Source organism: Scylla paramamosain, chromosome 31, assembly GCF_035594125.1.
Source record: "Scylla paramamosain isolate STU-SP2022 chromosome 31, ASM3559412v1, whole genome shotgun sequence".
Lineage (NCBI taxonomy): Eukaryota > Metazoa > Arthropoda > Malacostraca > Decapoda > Portunidae > Scylla > Scylla paramamosain.
Genome location: NC_087181.1, coordinates 10,011,317 through 10,022,497, shown reverse-complemented (window position 1 = coordinate 10,022,497; position 11,181 = coordinate 10,011,317). Strand labels below are relative to the sequence as shown.

Here is an 11,181-nt window from a genome sequence, read left to right as displayed (position 1 = left end):
CAAGTAGAGAAAGTGGAATCGAACATTAGGATTCTGGTCACATCCTGCATCACAGCGCCAGGCAGCAGCAGCAGCAGCAGCAGCAGCAGCTCCAGGTTGTGTGGCCAGCAGTACGGGCCTGTGTGGAGGTGTTCTCAGAGCTGGGGCTTGTGCAGATCTGTGATCGTACACGTGTAACATCCCAACAACGTGACTTTTAGCCTGTGACTTGTGTTTGTGATATCAAAGTTACACCATGGCTGATTTTGATCAGTTTTCTACTAAAGCGGCGGACCCCACCCCAAGCCAGGATTCTGTGTCCTATGGATCGAACCGAGATTCTTTGAATTTGGATGATTTTGAGAAAGTAGAAGCAGATCAGGTACCATCAAACGTCAGTGAGAGCTCCAAGGCTACAGCTGATCTCCTGGATGACATGTCTCTGTTCTCCGGCCCCGGGAAAGATTTCTCCAGTTTGTCAACGGGCCAGACGTCAGAGACGGAGACAAAGCCTGGAAATTCTCTCTTCTCTGCAGACTTCTCGGCTCTACCCGATGACCCTTTCAAGAAGGATAAGGCAAAGTTTGATCCTTCTAGCTCTGAGATGAGCCCAGGTAGTAACTTTGATTCTGGAGTAGATTCCAACACACCTGACACGCTGGATTTAATTGCCTCTGCCCCGGCACCTCCATCCTCAGACATCAGTAATGAAACGTCCTCTAGTAGATCCAATCTCGACGATTTTCTTGGTTCTGGAGACAAAAACGCCTCTTTTAATGATTTCATGATGCCAGAATCCCAGAGCCAGAAGCCTGCCAGTGAGCTTCTGTTTGAACGCGACTTGATTAGCGACACCCAGCAGGCTGCTCCCGCCACTGAGGATCTGTTGGGATCCGTGCCCATGACTACTGCAGCACCTGCTGCCTTTGATCCTGTTCCTGAGACGGTCATGAAGCCAGAACCAACACCACCACCAAGGGAACCTACTCCTCCACCCCGCGAACCCACTCCACCATTCGAACCCACCCCACCACCTCGCCAGCCCACACCACCAAGAGAATCCACCCCACCACCACGCCAGCCCACTCCACCACCCCGTGAACCCACCCCACCACCCCGTGAGCCCACTCCACCACCACGCCAGCCCACCCCACCACCACGCCAGCCCACCCCACCACCACGCCAGCCCACCCCACCACCAAGGGAACCCACACCACCACCCCGTGAGCCCACTCCACCACCACGTCAACTTACACCACCACGTCAACCTACACCACCACCACGTGAGCCCACACCACCACCACGTGAGCCCACACCACCACCTCGTCAACCTACCCCACCACGTGAGCCCACACCGCCACCCCGCGAGCCTACCCCACCACCACGTCAACCCACACCACCACGGGAAGCCACTCCGCCCCTCCTCGAGCCTGTAGTGCCAGTGCCGCCCAAAGTCATCCCCGCCCCCATCCAGGAAGCCCGTGTCACCTCAGGCAGGACGTACCAAGTGTCAGAGGCAACCAAAGCTTCCTTCGCTGTCTTCAATCCACGTAAGTTACCCAAACCTTTTTTGTTTGGTGCAACTTGTTTGAAGGTTTCATTCTGCATGGTGTTCTTGCTTAACACTACCTAAACATCACCCGGTGAAATTAAATCTGTCACGTATTGTTGTTGAGAAGGAATGATGGATAGTGATTACAGTGGGTATATACTTGATCTCATCAGGCATAACCGTGACACATACAGTCGTTCAGAAATCAAGTATAATATATACTTACACGCAAGAGAAATCTAGTATATAGTACGTTAGGTCAGGAACAGACAAATTTTGAAGATATTTTTACTATAATTAAAAATGGGCATTGACAAGACGTCATGCGTGAATATGAAATGATAGTGAAAATTAATAGAATTGCTGCTTATTATTTATTTATTTTTTGGGGGGTTTCCTGAATTTCTTTTTTATTTATTTATGTAATTTTCTTGTATATATGTGTGTAGGATGCAATGTAGGGAATGTGTGGCAACAATTTAATAAATATCCCATCTGATCTTCCTGTCGCGTTTAAATATCAGCTTGCAGTTATGTTTAAAGATGTCATGCTGTAATTAGTTAAATATCGTAAATCATCAAGTGAGTCTTGCATTTAGCGATAAATTTACCAACACTGTTTCAAATAACATCATCACCCTGCACGTAGTGGAGTCAGTGTGATGAGATTAACGTCAAGGAGTATGAGAGACGAAGATTGAATAGTATGAACGTAACTACATCTTCACTTGGAGTCCCCAGCGTGCCAGTCATAGACTAAAGAAGCCATGTGCAGCGTCCTGTCTAATAAGTGCAGACATTTAGGGAAAAAGTTGAGTTCTGATAATAATAATAATAATAATAATAAAAAGAAGAATTTTTAACTACTACTGTTACTACTACTACTACTACTACTACTACTACTACTACTACTACTACTACTACTACTACTACTACTTTTATTACTACTACTACTAGGTACTACTTATACAATTCACCTCCTAAGAAATACAGTTTTGTGCCATTACACTCAACCAGTCGTAGTTTCTTCCCCGTAATTTCCTATTTTTCACATTCTCCCAAAAGTGTCACTTTTTCCCCTTTCTCTGCCCACCCAGTAACACTTTCTACAGCCAGTATATCACTCTGAGGTGTACAAGTAGCTCTTCACAAACTTACTTATTCTCAGCCCATATTCACCTGCCTCAATATACACTCGTTAAGACTTACAGACTTACACGAATTCATGCTCATAACTGGCCGGCTTGTTGTGATAACTTTATACTCATATTTGTTACTCTATACGACCTTAAAGTCACATTGGCAAGGTATGAATCTTTTCCTTTCCACTCATAAGGGAAAAGGGCTGCAGTTTTCTACGCCATAGGGTCCTTCAGGGAACATGTAAATAAAGATGCTGGTCCTAGTCTCATTTTCACATGCATTGAGATGACTTTGACTCTTGTTGTTGCCTTATGCGTGAGGGAGGCAAGAGAAATGCTACCTGCCGGTTGGTTGTGGGTGGTGACGCTGGAATGTTCAGGTTTCCATTTAGTTTTCCTAGAGTCCTAAGTGATCTTTTTTTTAAAGCTTCAGTTATAATTCAGTCTTTTCCTCTATGGTAGTCTGGGATGATGTCGGTCGAGTGATAGCAGTGTGAGTCTGGAAGTGATGTAATGAATCCTTGCAGCAGCTTGGTGGCGAGGTGCGGCGGGCGGGGAGGGAAGGTGGCGAGAGGAAGGATATGTAGGACGTGTGGCGGTGGTGGTGGCGGTGGAGGCAGGCGCGAGGGAGGGAGGTGTGGCGGTGACTCATCCCTCTGGCACACTCACGGACAGGCGGTGCTCACTGCCACATCCTTGCACCATCCTGCTCCCCGTCGCCTCGCTACCGCCGCCCTCAAAGCTGCCTTCACAAATCGCTGCTCTAGAAACATCCAGAAGTCACATGGAAACCCACTTACTCATCTGTCTCTCCTAGACTCTTAGACTCCCGGGATGAATCACAACAAGCAAACTCACTCTAGCTGTCACTGGATTTTTTTTTTTCCTGGAGTGACGTCATGCTGGCTTTTGGCGCCGCCCCCGAAAACTTTATTGTGTTATCCATGATTCAGCTGACAGGCGGTAGAGGCAACCCACCACCGCCTTGTTCAGCACGACTGCACCCCGTGTCCTCGCCTCCTCGGCCCTCGCCCCTCCATCCACCCACCACCGCCCAGCGTCACTCCCACGTTTTGACCGGAGCCTCCACTGCCGGCCTCTGCTCCTCCAGTAACTTTCATCCCATAGAATGAGTGTACTGCCTGCCGAGAGAGATTTTCTACCCTCCTCTCTCCACATCTTTCCGTTCTTTCCCCCCCTGAGGTCGTTCCCCTTTGCTGCTCCCTCCCGCCGGCTGCGTGTTGACGTGGCTGGCCTGCCGCCTCCAATACTCTGTCGCCGTCGCTGTCTGTTCGATTTTCTAATCGTGCCGGTACTGTTGTCTCGTCCGAATGGCTCAGAGAATGGAGGGGAAAAGGCTGTCATTTTTATAATTACATTGGATTGATTTTGTTACCAGAGAGGGAGGAAACTGTAGGAAATTCCTGCCACTCCTACGAAATACGTAATGAAGGGGAGTGTGTGTAGGAGGAGCCGGGGAAGTATAAAGGTTTAGTGTGTTTTACAGCAGCATGGTCACTGTCCTGCTGTCAGTACCTACTAGTGTATAATTGTGTACGCATGTACGTACCACTTCAGTAACTTACCACTTACACGCCCTGATTCCCTATCCCTGCTGTTCTTTTCTTATCCCTCATGCTCCAGACTGCCAAGGATCACGTAACCACTTATGTATGAGTCCACCCGCTCTGTGACTCGCCCCTCCACTTGTCCCCAGGTTCTTTATCCCTCTTATTCCTTCCGTATTCCTCCCAATCTCGGACGTCAGTAATTTGCCGAACCAGTACTTCAGAAACCTTCATGAGTATTTCTGCTCCGTGTTTAGATCTGGGAGTATTTTGAGAAGCGAATTGTTTGCACAGCTGCCGGGCTTTTGCTGAGGCGAAGATGTAAACGACCAATGCTTGAATGTGGCGATACTAAACGAATATATAGACAGGCAGTGCTTGAACGTGGCAATACTGACCGAAGATATAGACAGGCAATACTTGAATGTGACGGGACTGGACGAAAATATAGACTGGCAATACTTGAACATAACTATACTGAAAGAAGATAATAGACAGCCAATGAATGCTTGATCGTGGCGATACTGAATGAAGATATAGACACCGATACTTGCACGTGACGGTACTGAACGACAGATGATTTTCTTTCATTCTTTATTTATGTCATTGATAAATTTTTCTTTTTTTCTTTTGTGCATTATAAGAAACAAGCCTGTGATGAAAGAAGTCATGCAACAGCGTGACACATTAAGAAAAAAGATAGGCGTATATTATGACTTACACAAAAAAAAATAATATCCGGAAAATGCAGTTTTATTTTATTAATTTTTGACAAGATTACAGCGGCTGGCTATTCCTGCCCTGCGCTCTGATCGATGTGACACATTAAGACGACTCTATAATATTTTCACAGTGCCTCAACATATTTCTCCTATTTAAAGCATTTCATCCCACTTGGTGCAACAGTTCACTGGTGGTCGTATGTGTGTGTGTGTGTGTGTGTGTGTGTGTATGTGTGTGTGTGTGTGTGTGTGAGAGAAAGAGAGAGAGAGAGAGAGAGAGAGAGAGAGAGAGAGAGAGAGAGAGAGAGAGAGAGAGAGGCCTAAGTGTTGGTATAGACTATAAAAGGAGATAATAGGAGAGTAAGCCTTATGAATGAGGAGAGGGAGAAAGTGCGAGAAGATGAAAAGAATAGGAGTAGTAGATAAAAGATGAGGAAGAAGAAAATGAGGATAAGAAAAATAAATATACAGGAAAAAAATAAATAAATGAGAGAAAAAATGTAAAGAAAAAGTGATTCGAAAAGAAAAGATAAATGGTAACGATTAGATGAAAGATGAAGAATGGAAAAGAAAACACAAAACTTGACACTAGTTAGATAGAATGTAAGGTTAGATATTCTGTAAGCACAGTTTCCCTGGAAATTAAAAGCCGGTATTAGCATCGAAGAAAAAAAAAAGTCTGCACAGGTAATCATAAAAACAATAACTGTTCTCGTTTTTTTTTTTTTTTTTTTTTTTTTTTTGGATCATGAGCAGAACAAAGACACGTCATCCATCTCTCCTTTTCTTCATCACTTTTTTTTTTTTTCCGCGTTGCCTCACGGATGAGAAAGATTCGAGCAGCGTGATCACTCCGGCGCTGCCTGCGGCCTCTCACAGAACATTCTCGCAATCATATCAGTCATCTCAAGATACGAGTATATAGTGCGCAGCGGGTTCAGCTTTAGTCCGTACCCACCGTAAGGACTGAACCAGCTTAATCCGCACACTGTTTGGACCTGGTGCCGTTTCCAAGGTGCATTTGGATAGTAGTGGGCCAGCATGCATCGCCGCCGCCTCTATTGATCACGGCAGCGGCCAGACACCTGATAGCGGGACGGGAGGGGCTGCCTGTGACTCACCGTCTGCGCCCAAACAAGTCAGCCCAGTTCGGGATCCCCCCCAAGTAGGAAATGTCTTCCCACAGGGTATACCCCCCCCTTTTCATGCGTGGGTAATGAGAAAGACCTCCTAGGCATAGTATATACCTCCTTGTTATGTGCAGTTGTGGAAAACACTCTTGGCATGGGTCTTAAATCCTGAAGAACTAATTTACAAGCCACGGACCACTACGTGAGGGAAAAATCATACGTAGTTACTATTTGTTGTTGTTGCTGTTGTTTGTGATTGTCGTATTTAGTTACTGTGTTTTCGAATTTTCGACCTTTTAATCTAACTGATGTCGACTTTTGCATTTCATTCCCCATTCATTCTTCCTGAACTGCAGCCTTTGACGGTAGAGGCATAAGGCTCTGCTGGGCCACTTCTCATCCAGTGACTGTAATGCCCCTTCCCTCCATAGATCCTCCCTAAATCTCCCATAACTGTTCCTTAATTTATAGCTAAGTTCTTCCTAATGCTTCCCTCGGGCGTTCTTGGTCTGGCAGTTTTGCATGAAAAGATAGTAAGGAATTGTTGGGAACATACCATTAACAGTAAAAGGGAAGGAATATATTACCATAACTTCCTGTTTTTCACCACAGTTATGTAAGCAAGATGAACACAGGAGCCGGAATCGATCAGTAATCGAATTTGGAAACCATTGCGTTACCATATATACACCAAGTGTTACCATACTACTAATGCATCTGTTTGACTTGAGGTACAAGCACGAGGAGCAACGCACGTACCTGATGACTGATTACAGTGATGAAAAAACCCTATTATAACAATTATAGTTAGGCGAGGATCCTATGAATGCATGTATGCCTGTGTTATCTCGGGGTCTGTGTTGTGGTGAGTGTGTGTGTGTGTGTGTGTGTGTGTGTGTGTGTGTGTGTGTGTGTGTGTGTGTGTGTGTGTGTGTGTGTGTGCGCCATTGAGATAGATAGAGAGAGAGTAGGAGGAGGAAAAATCAAGGTGAAGGATGTTGGAAGAGAAGTAGATTCGCCCTTGGCTGCTGCAACACATTAGGAAAACATTCTTGCTGCACTCCCTTCAAGGACACCCGCGATGGTATTGAAGATGCAGGTGTGCAAGAGTGTGTGGAGCCTTGCACGGCGTCGTATCTTAGCCAGTATTACGTGCACCGCCAAAATAAGTGGAGGAGAAGGCGAGAGGAGGAAGATGAGGAGGATGTGGGGTGAGAGAGACGGGAAGTTTACGTTGGGGTGGCGTGGTGGGAGAGAGGAGGTGGTGGTGGTGGTGCGTGGTGTGCTGACGTGTTCAGGGACGTGAGGTGTTCAGACGACGGGTTGGGCTGAGTTACAGGGGTAAGCTATACGTCCATCACTTGCTTCCACCGAAAATTCAGTAGGGTTGTATGAGTGGAAGGCCTGCGAGGAGAAGAATAGTGTTACCTCTCATCGAATACAGTGAAATAGTACGAATAGAATCAATACGAGGTCAAGAATAGTACATTTTCACCACGAGTTTAGTAGTTTACTGGAAATAAAAGTAATGTGAGGCTCAGAATAGTTCGAATTTTATGTGTCGTCTCTCGTTACTGATGGACAGGCAGGTCTGGGGAATGGATACTGGTGAGTAGTAAAGATTTACGAGCATCTCAACACGCCGGCTCCTGAAGACTCGATGGCAGTGCCTTGCGAAATGCAAGTGTCACGGGATGCGCTGATAAAAAGGACGGGAAGGAAATGGCGGAATACAAGGATGATAAACGGATAAAATATTGCATGTGGTGAGCAATAGTGAGTATATTTTGTCGCCTCGAGGCAGAAACGAAACGCAATGCGGAGGAAGTGTTTGAGGAGGGCGGGGCAAGATGGCATAGGGCTGGAGCGCAGTACGAGATCAGGGTAAAGGACCATGATACTCTAAAACACTTCTACGCTGCACCTCCACTACATAGAAAAAAAATAAATAGTTGAAGTGACACGGGTTTTCAAGGGTGTTTTTGCGGTTTTAGTGACAGATTAACAATATTTATACGTTATTAACAGGAGGAACACTTGGAAATCGCTAATCGTCTCTGTGGCCTTTGAAAATAGTCATGGTGAAAAGACAAAGGGTTTCTGAATACGGGCCAAGCAGTCGGAGGTGGTCGACAAAAAGTGAAGGTTGTTATACTTGGAAAAGTTGGAAATAATGGAAGGAAATGTTCTTTTGAAGTATGATTCTTGTTTCTATTCTTATCCTTATTCTTATTTTCTTATTTATGGTGGTGTTGCTGCAAATCACGCTGACCAAGGCAGAGTGGGAAAAAAGTCGAGGCTCTCCGGTGTGTAAATAAACAAGTTTGTTATTCAAGTCAAGGATTGGATACCTCGAGCTTACCTCCTTCACTTCTCTCCCTCGACATTCCTGCTCTCACTCACACCCTATTACCTCCCTTCTCATACTCTTCCCTCACCTCGTACCCTTCCTTCCTTCTGTTTCCTCTCATTAACTCAACACCACTCCTCGCCCACTCAGACCCACCACTCTAAACTCATCCCTTCTTCGCCTCCTTCAAGTGTCTACAAATTAGTCAGTCGTTTAATTATATTTCTCACCCTCATAAAGTAACAATGATAATTAAAGTTGATAGCAGGATAAAGATAGAAATAGATATTTTTTTGGCGGGTGAGATACAGAGTTATATTGTTCCAGTGGAGATAAAACTGTTTCGTCTGTCTCGCCTCCCCAAACACACCTACGACTGTTATCTTACTCGTATTTGTCTCCAGCTAGGGATATTATACTTTGTACTTGATTTTTAGGTGCGTGGCAATGATAACGGAGATAGACAGGAAATAGTGGTGTTATGTCGCCACCACTACCGCTGTCGCTATGCCCGTTTCTACCATTATCATCATCACTGCTCCTTCTACCTACCACTATCACCATCACTATTGTCTATACCATCATCACGTCACCATGTTTATTTACTATCACCACCACTACCACCACGAACAAATACCACCATCACCATTACACATGCATACCTACCATCACCGCCACCACTTCCTCCGCCGCCACTGCCACAGCAGCAGCAACAGCAGCAGAAGGAGCAGCAACAATAACAATAACCATGTCCATTGAGGGAAGAAGACTGTCAGAAGTAAGAATGGAGAGGTGAAAGTGAAGCGGTGAAGAAACGCAAAAAGAGGAGGGGAAAGTAGAGATAATTTCCCCGTATTACCTCCATGGGGAGAGAGAGAGAGAGAGAGAGAGAGAGAGAGAGAGAGAGAGAGAGAGAGAGAGAGAGAGAGAGAGAGAGAGAAAGACTAACCGGAAAGAAAAAAAAATGTAGTACGTCTTCTTACTTAATACTTGTACAGCAGCTGGGACTGGTTGTGTTAAAGGCTTGAGTTTCGTGTCGTATTCTGTATCCGTGTGTGTTTGTGTGTGTGTGTGTGTGTGTGTGTGTGTGTGTGTGTGTGTGTGTGTGTGTGTGTGTGTTGTAGAGGTATGGCCAAGGAAGGGAAATGACTAAGAGGATAGACGAGTAAGAGCCAAAATTGTATCTTCGCCATAGTCACCTGACATACCACTGTGGGTGTAAATACTCATCGAGAGAAAGAGAGAGAGAGAGAGAGAGAGAGAGAGAGAGAGAGAGAGAGAGAGAGAGAGACAGAGAGAGCGCTCGATCGCTGTTCTGGGATGGTTACGTCAAGTCGTCGTCAACATGTGGGTGTAGTCAGCCGAGGTCTTGTTGACATGGCCTGGGGCGCCACTTACAGTATTGCACACACGCGACGCTCATGGGAATCTCCCAGAACCCTGTGTTCAGTCAGTGTTCCCACCCCCTGGGAGGCACCAAACTGCAGTATATACGATACGAGCTGCCTCGATAAAGGCTATCAACCATTGTGTTCAGAAAGCCGCCGCCAGAGCACGGTGGGGGAATGAGTGTTCAGGTTGACGACCCGTTGTTCTGCCGGTGTTAATCCAGCGGTGACCTCTGCCTCCTGCAGAGCTGGAGCTGGCTGCGGGCCCTCGGGGACTGGGGGCGGCCGGGTGCCTGGCTCGCTGCGGGTGCGTCGCCCGGCTGGAGTCACAGACAGACATGGAGTCCCCTGGAGGTCTGGGCTCAGCCTACACCGCTGTTAATGGGACTATTCTTATTATTCTTGGTAGTTTATGCTTTGCTTCTAGACTCTGATAAAATTTGGCGATAGGCAGCAGGCACAGCTGAAGGAAAGGCAATGGGAAGGAGTAATAATGTAATGGTGACGATGATGCTGACAGCAAAGACAGATGACGCTGGGCTGGGACACAGATCATTAGCAGCACACCACTACAGGCCAGTAACCGTCTTAAGGAGCATGTACTGTTAGGTGCTTGAGTTTCCACTCGTAATAATGAACAGAGGTGAGTCTGCCGGTGAAAATAATGACTGATGGGAGTATGATGCTGGTGATTATAATGATGGTGATGGTAGCACTTGGTGGTGCAGTAATGGATGCTACTAAGGTGATGAGGTGGTGGTGATGGTGGTGATGGCGGTGCTGGTGGCGGTGGGAACGTGGGCGCCAGAAACAGCATTCAACTTTAAGCCACCTGATGCTCTCCCAGCCTGCCCTGCTTCCCCTGACACACAGCCACACCACGTAACACAGATCCCCTCCCCTCTCTCTCTCTCTCTCTCTCTCTCTCTCTCTCTCTCTCTCTCTCTCTCTCTCTCTCTCTCTCTCTCTCTCTCTCTCTCTCTCTATCTATCTATCTATCTATCTATCTATCTATCTATCTATCTCATTACCTAGTCATCAAATCGTCTTTCACCTTCAACCCACAGACTCCTCAGGGTAGCCAAATCTCCTTCCCTCCTTAGTAATGAAGGATGAAAGGCCTAATTACTGTATTTAAACCACAAGACGACCAAGGGTTAGTTGAAAATTGAGGGAGATTGCAAATTTCACTTCTGTATGGCACGTCTTGAGCCAGGATAAGATGGGGTTTCACTTTATAATATTTTACGATACTCTTGGAATCCCCTCGTAGCTCCAAACTTATCCTAAGAATTGGAGTCCACTTTATACGACCCTACGTTAATCTCAGAATCCTTTCGCAGCTTACAA

The 11,181-nt window shown here is 46.2% G+C and overlaps 1 protein-coding gene across 2 annotated transcripts in view; it reads left to right on the top strand.

The window, feature by feature from the left end:
- The first annotated feature begins 69 nt into the window (after window positions 1-69).
- Window positions 70-11,181, top strand: part of LOC135116445 (reticulon-2-like) — a 41,642-nt gene continuing 30,530 nt past the window's right edge. The window contains exon 1 of one of the 2 annotated variants that reach the window (XM_064033909.1): window positions 70-1,529. In XM_064033909.1, the coding sequence (XP_063889979.1) occupies window positions 236-1,529 (1,294 nt within the window). In that variant the 5' untranslated portion in view covers window positions 70-235. The remainder of the gene's footprint in view (window positions 1,530-11,181) is intronic. The other variant, XM_064033910.1, reaches the window with a different exon arrangement.